Source organism: Centruroides sculpturatus, unplaced genomic scaffold (genome assembly GCF_000671375.1).
Source record: "Centruroides sculpturatus isolate CEXI.00-Female unplaced genomic scaffold, Cexi_2.0 scaffold105, whole genome shotgun sequence".
NCBI classification, from domain to species: domain Eukaryota; kingdom Metazoa; phylum Arthropoda; class Arachnida; order Scorpiones; family Buthidae; genus Centruroides; species Centruroides sculpturatus.
This window is the reverse complement of record NW_019384622.1, coordinates 507,593-529,038: the sequence shown is the minus strand read 5'-3', so window position 1 is coordinate 529,038 and position 21,446 is coordinate 507,593. Positions and strand designations below refer to the sequence as shown.

The 21,446-nt window shown below is 29.6% G+C and overlaps 2 protein-coding genes and 1 pseudogene across 6 annotated transcripts in view; 2 read left to right on the top strand and 1 right to left on the bottom strand.

The window, feature by feature from the left end:
• LOC111625506 overlaps window positions 1-10,256 on the bottom strand; it is a 33,841-nt gene extending 23,585 nt beyond the window's left edge. For all 3 annotated transcript variants that reach the window (XM_023368659.1, XM_023368658.1, XM_023368660.1), the window contains exons 1-4: window positions 10,126-10,256; window positions 4,884-5,121; window positions 3,568-3,636; window positions 255-331 (exon numbers count right to left, since the gene is read on the bottom strand). In XM_023368659.1, the coding sequence (XP_023224427.1) occupies window positions 255-331; window positions 3,568-3,636; window positions 4,884-5,121; window positions 10,126-10,164 (423 nt within the window). In that variant the 5' untranslated portion in view covers window positions 10,165-10,256. The remainder of the gene's footprint in view (window positions 1-254; window positions 332-3,567; window positions 3,637-4,883; window positions 5,122-10,125) is intronic.
• A 4,532-nt stretch (window positions 10,257-14,788) lies between these two features.
• Window positions 14,789-21,446, top strand: part of LOC111625509 (solute carrier family 25 member 51-like) — an 11,979-nt gene continuing 5,321 nt past the window's right edge. The window contains exons 1-2 of one of the 3 annotated variants that reach the window (XM_023368664.1): window positions 14,789-15,210; window positions 16,781-16,873. The gene's annotated coding sequence lies outside the window, so the exon portion shown is untranslated. Of the gene's footprint in view, window positions 15,219-16,780; window positions 16,874-19,881; window positions 19,937-21,446 lie in introns of those variants that run through there. The other 2 variants (XM_023368663.1, XM_023368661.1) reach the window with 2 other exon arrangements.
• On the top strand, window positions 15,294-16,746 carry LOC111625508 (annotated as a pseudogene).

The window sequence follows — 21,446 nt, the reverse complement described above, 5'->3', positions numbered from 1 at the left end:
TAAAAACATAATTAAAATTAAGCTTTTAGGTACCATCTCTAACAAATCTAAAATAAATGCAATTTTAAATCTAACAAAAATGGTAAGAAATATCAAATTATAAGTGAAAAATAACTAGAAATTTTCTTTATGTTTACATTTTCTGAGAAGTTCAAAATAATCACAAGAATATGAAGAGTAGAAACTTCTCTCTCAAACTTATAAAACATTGTTGGTAAAAAAACAATTTTTTAAATAAAATTAGCTAAATATACCTGTGTTAGCTTTGATAATTCTTTCTGTGCAGGTATCCAAATATCAGATGTCATACCAGTAGATGAATCCATAATAACTATTTTAGAAAAAAAAAATTAAAACAATCTTTTTAATACAGCTAAAAATACATTTTTTAAATATATTTTTAAAATAATACACAACAAATAAAATAAATATTACAGTAATTTTATTCTTGAAATTTCAATGTATTCAAAATGGCCAAATTACACTATAATGTAGTTTTACTAAAAAACACCTTAGAAGTTAGAAAGGATAAAAATACAGACACATAATATACAAGGTCTGTTCAAAAAGTATCGGACCTTTTTTTTTCCGCATAAACCAATGATGTGCGAGAGGCCTCCTTCGGTGGAGTTGTGGAGGGGACAGTCATGCACAGCCCTGAATTTTTTCCCGCCTGCAGGAAGCGTCAGTCGTTGGCAATCGGCCTATGAGTGAGGTCATGAAGTGCGCTCTCGTTGGATTCCACTAAGCTGGAAAATGACTGAACAACGTGAGCTGCGATATTACATCAAATTTTGCCAAAAACCTTGGCGATACCCAAGCGTAAACAATTCACAAGATTCAGCAGGCTTTCGGGGACGATCCTCGAGGCCAAAAAAAGCGCGGCAGGTCCGCAGCAATATCAAAGGTCATGTTGACAGTTTTTTCGACTCTCGTGGGGTGGTGTGTCGTGAGTACGCACCACAAGGCCAAACCATCGCAAAGGAGTACTACCAGGAGGTCCTTCGTCGTCTTTCCGATACAGTGCGACGCAAACGACCGGATCTGTGGTCGATCAAAACTTGGCAGCTCCATCGTGATAACGCATCCGCCCATTCTGCGCATCTGATTCGGGCTTTCGTCGCCAAACACAATACTCCTGTGGTTCGTCACGCTCCGTACTCTCTCCACATGGCTCCGTGTGACCTTTGGCTATTTCTCAAGCTGAAAATGCCGCTAAAAGGAACCCAAATTTAGTCGAGAGAAGACATCATGCGAAATGCGACGGACCGGCTGATAACCATTCCAAAAGATGCGTTCCAGCAGTGTTTCCAGCAATGGCAGGAACGCTGGGAGAAGTGTATACATTACCAAGGAGACTACTTTGAAGGGGATTAAGGCTTTGTACATCAAAATTAATAAATTTATTTTTGCCGACCAAAGGTCCGATACTTTTTGAACAGACCTTGTAGTTTTATTTCTTAAATAGTAATAATTTCTATTAACAACTAAAATTATTGATTTTAATAAAAATAAGAAAATGCAAGTATAGCTCAAACAATAAAATGTTTTAATTCTTATATTAATAAGTTCTTTAGCAAATTTTTTATTAATACTAATAAATAGTGTTGGACCAAATATTTATCATTATTTGGTATTTGGTTATATTTGGAAACAAAGTAACTTTCAATATTTGGTATTCAGCCAAATATTAAACATGTGTATTTGATTTTTGAACTGAATACTTCCTAAAAGCTGAATTATTTTGCTGAATAATCTCACTTTAGTTTGGGGAGGGAGAAAGAAGGAAAAAGTAAATAAATAAATAAAACCAAAAATAAAATGAAAAGAAAATTTTAATCTATTGTTATTTATTCCTTTTTAAAACAAATACCAATATAACTTTAATAAATAATCACAAGCAAATACTATTTATTAATAACAATAATTCAAGAGTGATAAATTGAAATGAAGGAACATTAGTGCTTCTGCATTCATAGGATGTATATAATTTTGTTGGTGTCATAAATACTTCTAACTTTGCTGAACATACTGTATGTTCACTACATATCACTACATACACTTCTTTGTGGGGCTGCCAAAAAAAATGTCAGACCTCAATGGCATGATTTAATTTTTTACTTTTTATCATATAATAATAATTTCTTAAAAATAAAAATGTATATACCAGGGATGGTTGAACCCTTTTGAGCCTATGTGCCATATAGTAAGCATACTTAGTTTTAAAAATGTTTATGCGTGCCAAAGTTTTAGACTTTGAATAACAATATTTAAAAAAATTAAGCAAATATGAATAAATAAAACGAATATTAGAATAAATGTAAAGAAGCTGATTGAAAAAAGATCAGGTGATAAACTGAAAGGATGATTGAAAAACAGATGACAAATTGAAATACAGATGATAAATTGAAATCATATGATACGTTACATACCACTTTGGGTATGTGTGCCATAGGATCACTGTCCCTGGTATATACTCTTTATTACTAAACAGAAGCTTCTTTCCATCTTAGTCTAAGTCAGTGGTGATTCCCAAAGTGGGCATCCCCTTTGGAAGTAGGAGATTCAAGGACACTGGAAATCAAGGGGGTGTTAAGGATGTTTAAAGACAAGGAAAATAAAAATTTAACTGTTGAGCTTCAAACAGATAACTGTAAAGAGCAATTTTTGAGAAATACAACTTTATGCATAAGGCATAAAAAGTACTTCTCTTCATAAACATAATGAGAAAATAAACAAGTTGGAAATTATATAAATTGAGAAAAGTAAACTATTTGCACTAGCAGTTGAAGAAATTGATCAATTCATTATGAAATTATTAGAGAAATTTGTAGTTGCTCTTAAAACTGTCACTGGCTTTAAACTCAGTGATAGTGTCTTATTAATAAAGATAACTAATTACAATTTAAATAAAAATACAAAACAAAAACCAGAAAAAATATGCTGACTATTGTGAATATTGCCTAATTATGTTTATTATTATTATATTGCCTAAAAAAATATAAAAAACACAAAACATACTTTAAACAATTGGTAAAGAATTAAAATGAAATCATTAATTAAAATAAGAAATTTAAAAAAAATGCTGATTGAGATATTCTGATATCCATAACAGTCAAGGAGCATTTTAGGACAAAACTGTATAAAGTGTATGGATAGAGTTTTAAATATATAAAAATGATTAGCAATTATTGAATATAAAATGATCTCAGTCAGTAGAAAATTGAGATGATTTATTAATATTTAAAAATTTGTTTTTAAATTGTTTGGCTGGCAGGATTTATCTATGACCATTGACTACCATAATTTCACTCATACATTTAACAAAAAATTTACAAAAATAAATAAATTTATAAAAAAATTTATTCAAATATAAATAAATGTAAATTAATATTATTTAAAAATTTAATTTGTAAACTGGTGTTTTGAAATGGCGAAAAGGAAAATGAAAACAAATTTTTGTATATTCGTATTATTTTATATTTTTATGTTAACTTATAAATTAAGCCTTATAACTTACTTTATTCTTAATTTCTGATTTTATTATATAAAACCTTCCTGTTTTACCTGTTGGAAGTCCTTTTCCCAAACAGCTAATGTACATTGTCTGTTGCCAGTTGAAATCAAGAAATTCACCTAAAAATATTTGCATATTTAATAATTATCAATAAATAAATCAAAAGTAGTAACAAAATAACACAGATATAACAAAAAAATGCTTAAAATAATAAATTAAATTAAATTGAAATGTGTTATGAGGGACATGTTATGACAATTATATTGGACAAGACTTAAAAAAATCTGATAAAAATTCTCAGACATAGTTTTCTGATCCTGATATTTTTATTAATTCATAAATAATAGAATAATTACTTTAATTTATAATTATTGCATATCATAAAATAAAATTTATCTAATACAAATTAGTAATTTTTTTTAACTAAATATTTTCAGAGTACAAACACACCTTTTCTACAGTTCTAGCAAAAAATTATGTTTAATTTTTCTTTTAAAAGTTGCATTCTAAAAGAAAAATTTCTATAACCTTTTTGAAGTTTGTACTGATATTCTGTTCGAATATCATTTAACTGATGAAGTGTTAAATAAAATAAAAGTGTTTTCTTAACATAAAAAAGATTATAATTTTGTTATGTTTATATACTGAGTTATACATCATACTTTCAGGTTTCCTTCCATTTATACCATACATAGAAAACATTTTAAACCATTTTACACTGGCATTTGATGAGAGACAACTTGTAAGTCATTATTTAGCAGAACCGAAGGTATTAGAGATTCTTGATATATAATTAATCCAGGAAGAGTGTATGTATCAATGTCAAGGACGCCATATCAGATGTGTAGAAAACTTTTGCAACTTGATATGGTCGTCTACTCCATGTATATATTTTTAATTTTTCATGGCTAATTTCTAATATTTAATGGATTTACTTCTATAATCTGTCTGAGTTATGTAGGTCTGGAACAAGTTTTGAATACTTAAATTTTGTATTTGTTTGAAAATTTGTGTTCTAAAATTCTCTCTATTCTAATTTTTGTACATTTTTTAAACTCATTTTTGGTAATGCCTGAAAACAGTCAGTGTAAAATGGCTGAAAACATTTGTAACATATAGTATTAAGTTTAGTTTTTTTTGGAATTGTAGAAAAGATGTGGTGTGGTTATACTCTGAACTTCCTATTCCAATTGCATGTTTGCATGTATATAATTTTTCATAATTAAATATGAACAATAGTATATATATATATATATTTTACAATAAAAAAATTCATTTTTATGAATTAAATATAAAACTATTGTTCATATTTAATTCATAACTATGAAATTAGTTTTTTTTTATAGACATTATAAAATTAACTTACCTGATAATTTGAATTCTCTATTTTCATATTTCAAAGCAGCATAATTTAATAATGGTATTATAATCAGTCCTAATAACCAACATTTCCAATCAAAAATATATAAAAAGAACGTTTTTATAAAACTTGGCTTAACTTGAACATTAACATTAGACTTTTTTAAATCTTCTGTTTCATTATTTTTTTTTTTACTTTGTAACGATTGCTTATTGTTGTTATTAGTATTTAATGAATCTTCATTCTATTTAAAAATTCAATTTAATAATTTTTTAATATCAAAAAATAGTTTTAAGTTATTGTTTAATTAAATTAAATTGTTAAATTTAATTTTTAAAATTTCAATCTATAAAATTTTATTTAACTATTTCTTCCATCAACTACTGCTTGAATTATTAGTTCAAACTATTTGAAAAGCAGATGACTAAAACAGGGCCATGTTCAGTAACGCAGAACACCGAAGTTAGAATTCTGAGAGGCTTAGTATGCGGAGCTAAGAATACTGTACATATAAGAAGCTAGTGGTGGGAGGAGTCAAGCAGTAGTTAGAAACAAGTTCATCATCACAGCATAACTAGACTTAGCAAGAATTCTGCATTACTGAACACAGCCCTGTTAAGACACATACCTATTATTTTGAGGATCTAATGAAACCTCATTCAATTAGATCCTCAAAATTCTTAGATCAGATGACAGATCTCATCTTTGGCAGCTAGTGTTTGGACTAGAGCATTATATAAATGTTTCTGCAATTCAGCCTAACCAATTGGCCAGGCCTCATTGCAGGCTTGAATAAATCCCTCATAGATATAAATTAAGTCTTCTTAATGTTCATAGGACAGAGAAAGTTTTTAAAAAATTACAACTATTAAAAAACCAGAATAGTTGTATTTCAATAAATAGTTTTTACTGAGCTGTAGTTTGAAAAAATTGTAGACCTATAAATTCCTACTGTTATGTCTGTCTGTCTTTCCTTAATCTCGAGAATGGAGTTAGATAGATGAAAGACAAGACCAAATATGAAAGTTTAGGATGGAGGCCCTGATGAAGTATATACAAACTTCTGATTTGCACCAAAGTCACATTATTTCAATTAAAGAATTTTTCCCTGAAAGATGTTCAATAGATGATTGGCACAACTCTATTGTTAAAGGAAAAGTATGATGTACAAGGACAAGCCACTACTGATTTGAGATGGAGAGCATATATTTTAAATTAAATAAATTAGAAATACGATCAAAAATTGCAGCCTGGTATTGTGACAATGTAACAATAAATAATTGCTCATAATAATTTAACAATATAGTAAATCTTTACCTCTAATACCAAATTACTTAATATCTAATTATTAATAGTAGTGAAAAATAGCCTGATTAATCATAGCAATTGTTTGGTTTATTACAGTAGAACCTCAATTTAACAGTCTAATTTGAACAAGTGAATGTCCATTACAGCTGAAAGTTTGTTATATAATAAAGTAATATAATATAATAAAATAATTTTCCAAATGCATGCGTTAAAAAATTTAAAAATTAGTTTATCTGTTTTTACTTATGTTAATACATTTGTTTAATTAAAATTATGTATGTATGTATGTATGTATGTATGCATGTATGAGAAGTTTAATTTCACAGGAAGGTTTTATGTATGTATTATTGCTTACATACTCACCATAGTTCTGAGACTGTAATAAACAAGTATGCAATCTAAATCAAAATAAATAAACAAGTATTTTCTGGAAAATACAATTTAATTGTAACAGCAATCCACAAAACCTTTTTATAACAGTGTTGTGTGATTAGTAGTCTTTTTGTATTTGATTGTATTTAACTAACCAAATAAATAATGTTCTTAAGAGTGATGACTGTTGAATTTGAAAAAGTAACCTGTTAATTTTATACATAAAAAACAAAAAAAAAAAAAAAAAATACTTTTTACAGAATCTTCTGATAATGTGACTAACCTGAAATTTATTCCAATTGTTTAGAACAAGAAACATTCAACCTACACATCTAAATATTTGCAAAACAGATTTTTTCTCATTTGAAATTCTTAAAAACCACAATGATATAATTATAAACTAAATAACATTCTATTTTTACTTTTTTCCAACATAAAAATCTCAAGTTTTAAACAGTTTTAAACACAGAAAGAGTAATATGGTTAAAAATTTCTATTGCTAGAGAGGTTGCAGCCGATGCTTTCAGCCCAAAACGTGAATGTCAAATGTCAAGTGCCGCCATCTGGCAATTCTAGAATGTTGATAATGGCATTCACTACATCTAGCATGGAGAGTAGAAGTTCGGCTTAAACTTTATTTTTTTGTGTTTGGAGTTAAAATTATGATGTATTTTATTAAAATAATGATTATTTAAACATTTATGAATAATATTGTAAAGAAACAGATGATTTTAATCCAGAAATTATTTAATTATTCAATTTTTTTGCAAGTGATATGAAGTGCCTATAGAATTTACATATATTTCTGTTCATAATAGCTTATCATAATTCTGTAGGAGTAGGTTTGTTCTTTCACAGCATCTTCTACCATCAACAGTGCAATACATTTGTAAATTTTCTAAAATAATTTCCCGAGCTGCTCTCGGATTTACATAAGCCACTTTCCCTCAACAAAAGTATGAGGTAGTCTTATCATCCTATTGTATAGTAGGAGATACAATGCTAATTAAAAATAATTATTTAGTGTTATCAAACATCATATAAATACTTTAAAATAGTTTAATTTGTTTATTTGCCTTCGCTGTTAACATTCGTCGTCGTTAAATGTTTCCGCCATTTTTCAACAATACCCCATGAGTCAGTGCATGACGTGAATGTGTGGCGCAATGTGTTCTACATGGAGTTCAAACATCAAACATGTACTTCTGCTTACTGTACAAGATTAACGTTTGAACTTTGGTTGCAACCTCTCTACTGTCTTTTAAAGAAAACTTATAAACAGTATTTACTGTATTACTATTTTCAACAACTGTGACAAAACATTCTTTGAATATTAGCTCCATGTATAGGTAATCATTGCAACACTGCTTTCTTTTTTCCACTGTGACCAATGTGATTTTCTTTTTGTCAGATTACTAGTATTAAATAAATAATAATAATTAAATAAATAAATAAATTTATTTATTTATTTAATTACTAGTATACATAAAAAATTTCTTTTTTAAAAAACATTAAATTTTTATATTGCATAATTTTAATGTTTTGTTTAAAACATTATACATAAGTGGTGCAGTTGTCAGTGGCGTAGTGAGGGGGTGTATCATGCACTGGGCGCCCCTCTGCAAGTGGCACCCAAATAGTCTCCTAGACAAACTATGGGTGCGTTTATTTTTTGCTAGCTTCCAAGCTCACTGAGCTGACACCTAGCGCAGCCTGACATCATACTAGCATTTTGGTAAAAGTATACACAGTAATGAATGCCACCATCTTTGAACAAACTCCAAGCTCGTTGTAAATTCTCCAAGCACTCCGAGCGCGCTAGGAATGCTAGCAATGACGTTATGGGTGCAAAAAGTAAACACCATGCTCATTGATAGCCAACAAAAAGTATACAGACTGAGCGTGCTAGGGGCGAGATCGGAGCTAAAAGTAAACATACCCAATATGTGTTTCTGGGGGGGGGAGGGGGCGCCAATAAAGTGTCAGGCCCTGGGCGTCAGTTATGTTTGCTACACCACTGGCAGTTGTGCATTTCAGTATTCTCTATTCATAGGATATGTCACCATCTACATATGAAATGGTTTTTCTGTGTTTATCTGTTTTGTTGTTTTTCAGTTTCAAATTAGGTGAAATTGTATCTGTGGTGTACTTGCCACTATGCACCTTCTGATGTAAATATTATTTGTGCTTACTTTTTAATTTATTTTTTAAATGTATTTGAAAGAGTTACTTACATTTTGCATATCTACTGCATATATATATCTTTATTTAACAATGTCATAAGTTTCAATAAATTTGTAGACTTATATTAGTTTTGAAATATACCAAACAGCTTTTGAGATCGCTAGATTTTCATGATGTTTCTTGCTCTTATACAACTTTGACCCAGAAGGAATTGGATGGTGCTTTAGAATGTCAAAAAATCAATAGAAAAAAAAGAGAAAAGTTATAAAAGATTGAATCTGAGTCAGAAAGTAGAATGATTATAGAAGATAATCAGGACAGTGAATCCAAATAATTAACTAATTAGACAGATAACATTTTTGTAGAAGACTAGAATAACAGAACAAAATTCATCTCTCAAGACAGTGATAAAAATATTTGATATAAAATGAATATACATTCTAGAATTGCCAGATGGCAGCACTTGACATCCGACATTCACATTTTGGGCTGAAAATATCAACTGCAACCTCACTAGCAATAGAAATTTTTAACCATATTACTCTTTCTGTGTTTAAAACTGTTTTATAATATTTGATAAAAAGTCATATACAGTAATTACTAAATGTGCCAGGTGTAAAGGGAAGCAACAGACTGAAATGGAGTGATTTATTTTTAATTATTTAAATGATTTATGCATTTGTTTAATAAAAAATTTCAAGAACAATTTCCTCTTTTACTTTATCAATATTAAAAAAAACACTAACTATTGGAAGTGATATTACGTATGTGGTGTAATAGTCACAACACAGCATCTCGCAAGACTCTAAAAGGTGCACCCCTCATAAAGAATTGGTTAAAGAAGATAAAAATGTAATAAAATTGAAAATTAATGATTAAAATATTATAATATTACATTATTTTAAAGAAATGAAGCTTTTGTTAGCAATAAAAAAATCTTAGGGGCAATCACACTATAGTGGCACAACATAAGCATCAGTACAGTATTATAATTTGTTATTTTATAAACATGGAATTATTTAATATGTTTTCTTTCCTTGAAGCTCTCTGTGAACTGGCAACCATAGATATCCAGTGTAGTAGACGTTTACGAATACGGATACGGTTACGTTACGGCGTTTATAACTCGACCCAAAGGCTTGCAAACCAGTACATTTTGATTAGCTTTATCTTAAATTGTAAAGTTTCAAGAAATTATTGCTTTCTTCTTTACTGCAAGGTTTTACTGTAATTTATTTCTTTTTATATTTGTTTAGTAGTACTTAATAAAATATTTAGTTTAAAGTTTGAAGTTTGTTTTAAAGCCTTTGAATAATTATTTTTGGACAAGTAAAATAATTATATATATATATAGTAAATAATCAGATTAAATGTTAAGTAATACCGTTTTATTAGAAGAAGGCTTCGTTCGTTTTCTTTTCATTTTAACACAGAATTATCATTAAAAAAAAAAAAAACTACAAAACACGAATTATTTTATGTAACACACAACACCGACACAAATACAAAACAGAAACACNTATTTTTAAAATCCTGATTTCTTAGATTTATTGCAGTCGTGTACAAAGACAGTTTTCAAATTTTTATAACTGATAAATTGCAAAGTTGAAAAGCTTTTGTGAATGAGGTTCATTGTTTATTGATGAATTTCAGTGAGTAAATCAAATAATGGAACGTGTTTTAACAATTATTTTATAATCTGTAGTTATATATTTTCAATTAATTTTATTAGTTAATGTTTCTGAAATGAGCAGAATTAATGGTCTGATGATATTTGGGTCAAAGATATATCCACTGGTACTGCAGGTACTGCTTGTTGTTTTCAGATTTTATTGATTAATGTGCAGAACTTTTGGACTTGAAAATTTTTTTTAACACGCCAGGGCATGTGAATAATTTCATTACCAATACCTGTAAATCAAATGTTTCGTTAAGTATATAACAAACTTCCTCTACAAACTGTCAGAATAACAGATATCAAAGTGATTATTTTTGATTGTGTAAAAGCAAAGTAGACAATCTAATCTCCGTATGGGTAACATTCCCGTGACAGATAGAGTCCAAAGAATAAGGATTTATGTCTATCTGACTTTACTATACTATTTTATAGCGGTCAGTGTGGAGTTAATGACTGCACTCTTTTTCCCCACTCGTCCATTTTGGTCATCAAGGTAAGGATAAAGAGCCCTTGCCCCCCTTTTACGACACGGTAATTACTCCCTCTGGCGGATGTCTAGCGAAGCTTCAGACAAAGTCGTAAAAAGAACAGATACTAAGAATGGCTTTGGGCGGAGAAGGTATCTAATCGTTTGCTTGTGTGAATTGTCTCCTCTCTTATGACTACCAATGTAAACAGCAGAAAAGGATAAGAGAGCACAAGAGTAATATCGAAGACGTGTACACAGCTAAGATTGTCCTGTTATGTCTCGTAAGGGAGCGCAACTTTGCTATTACTTTCTTTTCCTTTCTGTCTTACAGGTGAAATTCAATTTTCTTCCTCGTAATTCTCTCTAATAAGTTTATTTCTAGAAACAGTTTATACATTTTTATAGTTTGCAACATTTGGAAAAACATCTATTGAAAATTTCTCTCTTATTTTATCCTATAAAATATTATTATTATTATTAAAAACAAGTTATTACTTTTTATCTGTCAAATTTCTTATTATCTTGAGTTTAAAAAGAAAACGGTCTATCTTGATTTGTTATATACTTATGTTTATCCTATTAAATCATAATAATTAATATTTATAAATTCGAATCAATTCAATAAATTTAATTTTTAAAATAAAAATTTCATTTCATCTCATAAAGGAATTATTCTTTTAGAAGAGAGATGGTTAATATTTATCAATTCATTCATTTTTCTTTGCATTTTCAGATTTTGTATTCTTCAAAATAACAATTTCAATATAATTCGTACTTCATTTACGAAAATTGTTTAATTTTAATTAAATTCATTTCGTTATTCTAATCCGTAGGGGAGCGTAATAAATATTACAACCCGCATTTCAAGAATCGATTAATAGAATCCTAAAATTAGTTTCCTTCGTGGAAAAAGAACCGAATACCAGGAGTTCTGTCACCATCCCCGATAACTTTGCAACGGTAAAAATTGGGAAAATATCCTTTAAAACATTTGTGAAGGAATCAACATGCTGTCCGCATTCTTCGCTTAATTGACAGGTTACTATGTATGGTACTATTATTATTATTATTATACCTTTGCAGTTACAGCTTCATTCATCTTCAGTTAAGCTGACAGTTACGAAATAACAAGACTTAAACCACTTCAAATTATCTTCTTTCAATAGATCTAATTAATCATTAAAGTCCTGAAATTCTTGAAGGCTTGTCATCATAGTAATATAAACAATATTAATGAAATAAATGTTCTACTTTAAGTACCCAAAGAGAAAAATTTAACTATTTATCGGGTCATTCTCAGCTTTACAATATATTTTTAGATTTACAAAATTTAAATAGCTCTTGTGCAAAATGTTTTCAATTATTTGAGTTGTCGGTTATCAAATTCGAATTTTAAATTATTAATTAAGCTTTATAAAGATAGATTAAATTAATGAAATCTAAACTCATAATATTCTATAAGTGTTCAACGAACTTTTATTTCATTATTATTATTTTTAATTATTTTTCCGGAGATCTCGTTTTTCTGGATAAATAATTAGGATCGTACCAAATTTCTTTTTAGAATGTTCTACTTATCCAATAGTAGCATAACGAGAGGTTGATTGGTTTATACTTTATTGCTCTTGATTTTTCTTGACGATCCATTGTTTGGCTCCACTGTTATGTAGCGAAATTTATTGAATTCGTACACATTTTTCCATAAGTCACTCCATAAACTTAGCCCCTGTTGTTATCGATGAAAGCAAAATATTTTTGGAGACTTTCAAATCATGGAATTAATTTTTTTAAAAAAAACGTATAAATTAGATATTTATTTGTTTTATTTAAAATGATAATGAAACCTAGCATATCTTGAAGTTCAACTAACTTTCTGACCAGATAACCAGGTGACCAAGCAGTCTACAACAAAATTGACTCTAAATTACGATGGTGAAATGAATTTCTGTACTGTGCATTCGAAATTCTTGAGAATCTTTTCTTGATATTTCTATATTTATTGTATCTTAAAGCACTACAAACAAAACTTACATAAACCTATTGTTACCAACTTTATTTATCTAACAGTAAGAGTTTCAAAGTTACTATAGTAAATAATAAACTAAATCATACTGATTATATATTGTAGGTATATCACTTTATGCTACATCCATAAATAGTTTTCGATCTTCAAAGAATAGCAGTTTATGACTTTGCAGAAAATCTAAATCAAAACTTCTATAAATGATTGATAAAATTTATTGTATCATTTCTATTTTTGTATGTAATAAATTTTAACAAATTGATTTCTTTTTCCATTCTTTAAGATTGATAGAAAGTGCCCTTTATACATTGGATCTATTACAGAACAGAATGGGAAAGGAAGATTCAAACCAAATTATCCATAAAAAATTTTGAAGAATAGATTCCGAATGGTGCAGATTCGATGGCCTTAAATTTTGATTATATCACACAAGTCGAGCCAATAGATTATAAGGTTTGAATCACTTCCGAAATGCCCTCACCTATTTCCATTGATTGGTAGTAGAACTATTTAAATGTGAAACCGATCTCGTCATTAAACATAAGGACTTGATTATTGAAATTTAATAAATATTCTGTATTCATTATCATAAACTTCAGCAATTAACCAAGGGCTATAGACCATTAATTAGATCAGTTCAAGTCGAATTGATTAATTGAATAAAAAATGAGCGCTAGAAGCTATCCGATTCTATATTTTTCGGGTGTTAGAACGTCCCGCATTATTTAAGATACGTTAAAATTGAAGAAGAGAGAAAGTTTTAGAATTTTTGAAAATTAGCATTTTGTAAAATATGTTTAGATAAATTCTCGACTGATGCATTTATCATCTCGGCATTCCGCCTCTTGATCCATATTAATTTAAACTTTAAAGAGTCTATCGCAATAAATGATTAGTGTTTCAGAAAGACACAAGCATAAATTTGAAGTTTATATCATGAACTATGTTTTTAATAATGTAAAAATCAGTTTAAAAACTGATCAATGTAATATGAAAAAGTCAGATATTATAAATAAAATTAGTCAGATGGATATAATTTCAATTGATTTAATTTGTAAAATCATGGCAGGTAGTCTACAGCTCATTGATCAATTACACTCAGTTAATTTCTAATACATAATTGTTTAAACTTTCTAGCACTGTCTACATCAGTGGTTCTCAATCATTTTGACTAACAAGTAAGTGGCACATACACAACATTTAGTATCACACTAACGAACCAGTGTCGCATCAAAGATGCTTAAGTATGTATAATGAAAAGTGTATGCAAATATGCATTTTTATATGAAAAATTTTAAATATAGGTCTATATGAAATTCGCGGTACACGATTAAGAAGCATTAGTGTATATATCTGATGCGAAACGATCAACTTATTTTATACTCTTGTATGCGGGTAACAAATTTAAGATCGTTACAACATTTTTGGACATTAAGCTTACAAACTTTTCTGAAATTCGACATTAATGCATATGCGATAACGAATAAGCATCCATTTGCCAGGTAGAAAATTTCCCTTCTCTTTCACAGTTTATAAACAGAATTAATCATCTCAGGAATTCTGCGAGATAAAGCTTTAAAAATAAAATAAAAACTTGATAATTATGATTAAATTAAAATCTTTGATTTCATTGAGAAAATAATTTTTATAACAAGTCTTAAACAAAAGTACTGTATTCCACATGATATAAGACAGACCCCAATTTTACAGCACAGAATATTTAGGAAAAGTATTTAGTCTGTTTAAGCTGTCTCACACCTTTATCACTTGATCCCAAAATATTTTTAATTACTATAGTCAGTAATTAAAAATGTAAAATTAGGATACACAATTTTTTTGGATGCATATGATGACTGATTAATTGATAATTGTCTTATGTTATCTAACTTTAATATTTACAATAATTGTTTTCAAATAATTAAAGTTAGCATGTTTAATTAAACAATAACATTTTTTATTCAAGAGTTGGGTTAGGTAGAGGTTACTTATAGTAGGATGACCAGAGGTCCCCAATTTCTGGAGATTGTCCATGGTTTTTCCTATTTTTAATACTTGATTGTGGACTCTATCTTTGATTAAAGCAGTTTTATTAACATGTCAATATAATATTACCAATTTGTACATAAATAAATAAATAACTTTAGAAAATAAGGAAAGTTCAGATTTAGATCTTACTTTTACTGATTCTGAAATGCATCCCCAGTTGGATTGTAAAAGATATGGTCTGTCTACCTGTAACCTACTGGAGGTCATTTTGGGGAATTCATTAGCCTATGGGAGATTGCAACTTTGCATAGATGTAAGAATGTAAGACACAAAATCAAATATATGTTATATAAAACTTATTAGTGTCATTTTTGAATTTTTATTTTTATTGCTATTTTTAAATTATGCTAAATATTTGGTATCAGGTATGACAACATTCAATAATTTGCTATTATCAGGTCAGTCCAAAAGTTCGTGTGCATTAGTAGCATGTATGGGATTCGCGATGACTTATTACCAGATCGATAAGATTCCGAACTTGTCGAAACTTGTCATCGCTTGACTGAGTGTATTCGTCAGTTTGTCACCAATTTTTGTAAAGATCAGATGCATATTAGTACCGATAAAAAATGAATATCGATAACGCATATAAACGTGCTGTGTTATATTTTTTCTTTTCGAGTGGTGAAACTGCCAGATCTGCAGCAATAAAAATTAATAGTGTACATGGTGCACATACTATTAGTGTAAGGACTGCCCAGAAATGGTTTGCAAAATTTAAACTTGGAAAAAGCAACATTAATGATGAACCCCGTTCAGGACGTCCTGTCGATTTTGATAACAACATTCTTAAAACTCTTGTGGACTCAGAGCCACATTTAACAGTGGATCAGATCGCAGAAAAGATGCATTCATCTCATGGGACAGTCTTTCGCCATTTAAAGGAGATTGGAAAAGTATCCAAGCTTGGAAAGTGGGTACCACACGAGCTCTCCGGAGCCAATTGCCAGCAGCGATTAAACATTTGCATTTCCCTTCTATCTCGCTTTGAAAGAGAGCCATTTTTAGACCGTTTGGCAACGGGTGACGAAAAATGGATTATTTATGATAACGTCACCAGAAAAAGATAGTGGACAGACAAAGATAAGCAGCCAATTCCAACATCAAAGGCGTCTTTACATCCCAAAAAGGTTCTGCTAAGTGTGTGGTGGGATATGTATGGTGTCATTTATTATGAATTGTTAGAACCAAATAAAACCATTAATGCAGATGTATACAGTGAACAAATTTGCCGTTTAAATTCAAAATTGATTAAAAAATGCCTGCGATTGGTGAATATGAAGAAAGTGTTGTTACACCATGATAACGTTAGACCACATACAGCTCGAACAACACTGCAAAAAATTAATGAACTCAATTGGGAGCTTTTGCCACATCCTGCATACTTCCTGGATATTGCCCCAAGTGATTTTCAGTTATTTTGTGCCTTACAAAATTTTTGCCAAGGCAAAAAGTTCAATTCTAAACAGGATATACAAAATAAACTCAGAAGTTTTTTTGCTTCAAAACCAGAATCTTTTTACACCAATGGAATAAAAAAGCTACCAGAAAGATGGCGAGATATTGTAGATAGCGGAGGAAAATATATCATAGATTAAAATGTTAAATTGTGTTTTATTTACACCATTTAAAAATTTTGCCAAAATGCGCACGAACTTTTGGACTGACCTGATATAATTCACTAGTTTTTATACCAAATGACTTTAAATTTAATCTTACAGTATTATAAAATAGTAAATATATTTATTTATACTTTAAAAATATTTGTATTTAATCTTAAAAATTGAGGAAATTCACTACTTTTTCTTATTTGTTATAAATAGGTTGCTTTCTGAACTCAGGAAAAATTTTATATATGGATCCAGTTGACATTTCCTATTGATGTTAAAGTTTAAAGAAATTGATGACATTTGTCAGTATGTGTGATGTCTTATTTTACTTATAATAGTGAAAACTTTATACTGTATTTATAAATATATAAATATTTTAAAAACAACTTATAATTTAATTTATTCATATATTTTAAGTGTGTATGATTAACTATCTGTCTCTCTCTCAGCAATATTAATTATACTAAGACATACCTGATTTCTATTTGCTGAGTTTTTTCTTTATTCTGAACGTTTTCAGTCTATTTGGATAGGCCATCTTCAGGCTTTAAGAGTGTATGATTAAGGAAATCATAGAATTTATGTATACAGAATGTAACTAATCCTTATGCTAGTTTAGGAATAGATTCTAGGATCATAAACTGAAAATTCTCTACAAATGTTGTTCAAAATCTCCAAATAGTAGTTTTCAAATTCCCCACTAAGTACTAATAATAGAGTAGTTGACTTTAAAAGTAATTTTGTATTTCTTTTTATCCTTCTGTCAACAGATTGAAGTAAGTAAATGCTGTCCACGTAAGCCCAACTATAATAAATGTAAAAATCTTAAAATAGACAAGGCTTTATTTGCCTTGTCTATTTTAAGATTTTTGCAATATTAATCTGCTTTACAGTAAAGAAAAAAGTTGATGGAAAGCAAGAGTTTTTCAATGTAAATTTATTTTGAGTAACATTTTGTTTTTTACAAAATGAAATGGAATAATTCACTAGAACTGTTTAAACTGTGAGATTAGCCGAGGATACTAACCAAGAGTATCACTTACATGACTCAGAATCGCGAGATTCGATCTCTAATCTTTTTCTAGGAGGGCTGTTAATTATGTTTCAAAACTATCTGGACTGTGAAGTCTAGATCTACGTCAGGATTCCTTGACACCAGTTAATCAGTTATTTTAAACGCGGATTAACACGCGTTATCCTTAAACTCGGAATTCGGAAGATCTAAGGTAACTTGAATGAAAATGAATGTCTAATAAGAATCAAGCCATTTTATAAAACAAATCAAGATATTTAATAAATCAAATAATAAAAATATACAACAATGAATCTGACCTATGTCTAAATCTAACTTAAACTATCTTATTTCTACCTAACGCGTGAGAGAGTTTACATCGATCTATTCAGAGTTTATATTACCTTCACTGTATTTTTCGTATCTGTTCCTGTATGAGGATCTTTTGCCTTCTTTAAATATTTTTCTTCTTCTATTTGAATGGAGGTTCTTTTATCTTTCTCCTTTGACAATCTTGTTGTATACTTATACTTCAATTAATTCAGTCTCGTATGGCCTTATCGATCTGGTATGACAATCACTTGTTTTGTATTCTCTTTGTATGGCAATACCTCTTCTTAACGTACTGCCTCTTAATATATTTCAAATTCTTCCGTATGGCAAATCCTTTCCTTGACGGACTGCTTCTTATCGAATGTCGGACTTATTTCGTATGGCAAACTTCCTTCGACGGACTGCGTCGAAAGGCAGGAAAACGGCCCTTTTATTTGGTCTTCCGTAACGTGTGCAAAAACTCGCCTCATCCTGAGTTAGCCTGGGAAAGGAAATCAACTTCCTTTCAAAAATCTGATGTTTCCACCGTTTTTAGATAAAATCTTGTTGAAGTTGAAAACATTATTTTCTGTTGTTTTAATTCTTTTCTCCAACTTATTATTTTAATTAAAATGGTCCTTTCCTGACCTTCAGATCTCACAAAACTGTCCTTTGCAGATATCAATGCATAATTGATTTTTTTGGCAGGCCAGATCTTCAAAACAAAGCAGAATTTGAAAAATCTTCTATAGAAGATTTTAAGCTTATTTTTGACCTTAGAATTTAATTTATCCCTAAAATATTGGCAATGATTTTTATACTTCCTGTACATATAAATGCCGGCAATCACTGTTAGACGCCAACCCGCCGTTTCCTCCCCACCACATGACCGCGCATGCCAGAAATGGCCCACCCAGTCGGAATCGACACCCAATCCCAACGAATAATATACATTCCAACCGGGGAATTTTCAGTCAATCTGAAGAAGAGCAAACAGATTGCTCGAAAACGTTTGTCAAGCAATATACTATATATACACATAGAGCACTGGTCACAGGTTCCAGATAGTGTAATGTTAATTTCACCTCGGTGCTGAAAGTAGAACAGTTCCTATACCATATAAATGCATTTTAAATATAACTTATATATACGTAACCTATTAATATGAGCTACTCGCTTGCCAAATCAATTAACTCCATAAAACAAAAATGGAGAAAAGTGATAAAGTAATATACATTCATTTTTAAAATTCCTTACAAAATATAAATTCAAATAAAAAATAAACATTGTAGAATGTATTATTGTAGATTTATCTTTTATTTAATGACATATAAAATGTATAAGATAGCATAGATATGCTATATCATTATTATTATGATTTTGGTGTGATTGTTGGAGTTAATCAATTTGGCAAGTGAAAAATATAGTAACATCAAATTCAGTCTTTACATTAGCATACATTTTTTATTTAAAATTTTTTGCAAAACTGAATAAAAACTGTTCTGTTACTTTGCATAACTTTGATTACTTTTTAACTTTGTGGTAATTTTTTAATAATCTATTTATGATGTCTTAAGAAGATTTTCTTTTTATTTCTTCAAGCTAATTGATTGTTACTTCTGAATTGGTCTGTGAAAAGGAAATGAAACAGACTTGAAAAATTATATATTTCTATGTAAATCTCTATAGCTTGTTCTGTTACTGTTACAATGGCTGTTGTTTATTACAGTTGACCCCCCTATAAGATCATAGATAGGTTCCATTTTTTAGGAATCCGATTTCTTACGAGTCATTCCAATCACAGCCCGACACGTGTAAAGTTTACGGACTACGGCTGATTGAAAGGTTTTCTTCCATAAAATTAATCGATTCTAGACTAATCCGACTCAACATTTCCAAAATACGTATANTATTAAATATTAACACCGGCATAGATATATAAAAAAAATTAAATAAATAAATATTTTAATTCCAAAGAGGGCGTGTTACTCACCAGCACAGATGGTTGATTGTAGGGCAGCGTGAAAACCAATTCCACTTGTTAGGTAAACATTATATTAAATTGATAAATAATAAATAAAAATCAGTTTTAGTGACTACTTGCAGTTTAAGAATGAATATATATCAATTGATTGTATTAGAATATAACTGAGTGAAATAACATTTAATAATTCTAATTATTTCCTCTAAAAATGCAATTATTTCAAGTTTTCCTGTACCCTTGATTGGTTGTTTTTTCTGTTTTTATACAATAATTTGATTATTATTGAAATTTTTATTGCGATCCCTTTGGGGACTGACCCCGTGATTTGCGTATCACTGCCCTATGTTTGAATAGAAGTTACATCTGTTTAGATCAATACTTTTGCAAATACTAGGTTAATATCTAAACGTGTAAAATGATTAATGATACTATATTAGTACTATTAGCTATTTAAAAATTTTAATTTAAAATATATATATTCTAAAAACCGTATTTTCAACAAATACGTTCTTTCCAAATTAAAAATGTAGCGATCGACAATAACTAATCTGTTTCCCCTAGCGGCTAACATTTGCAGTTAACCTATTTGAACCTAACACGGTGGAGCTAATTACGAGTGAGGTGAAATGAAAGTATAATTTCGTCGCAAATGAGTGAAATTGCTTGCTACTAAAACGATTTATTTCTTAATCCTTTTTTTCGCTTTATTTGTGTCTTTTTTTCCGGATGCTGCTGCTATCGCCATTAATTTCGTTAATTTTTCTCCTTTCTTTAATTTTTGACTGCTCTGTGTGCACTAAGATCTATTTCATACCCATTGCATTGTGAGTTCGAACAGGCTTACAATGGGATAGTGAGGGATTGTACCCGACGGCCCATGCAAACATTCCTGGAGTTTTTCGGCTGCTTGGGACCCCAGAGAGATAAGCTAGAGCCTTAATCACCTCTTAGTTTATTGACATTCTCACCTACCCGAATAGTAACGTCATGTACTGCAGAGTGGAAATGCATGGCATACAATTAGATATCTTATGCAAAGCCATATAACTTGAATATCATTACAAATTTTTCACTGCAACAGTAACTTTTCAGACACCCTGTAGTCACTTACCAGTTATGATTTCACTAATCTACCTTTTGATAATTTTGATTATATAAATGCAATAAAATTACTAAATTTTCTTGAAATTCTTCTAAATGCAAATTAAAAAGAAAAAAATTATTAAATGCAAATACAGTACATTTGAAAGTGGCAAAAAGTTCTAGGGCAGTGATACTTGTGCCTAGATCTTGGGAATAGCTTAGCAATTTGATTGGTCTACAGTCGACCCCCCTATAAGATAGAGATACGTTCCATTCTCTAGGAATCCGCTTTCTTACGAATCCTTCCAATCACAACCCGACACGTATCAAGTTTACGGACTACGGCTGTTTGAAAGATTTTCTTCCATAAAATTAATCGATTCTAGACTAATCCGACTCAACATTTCCAAAATACGTATATATTTTTTGGGAATAATCCGTATAAACTACGCTATAAACAAAAAATTGTAGGATTACTTACCGAGTGT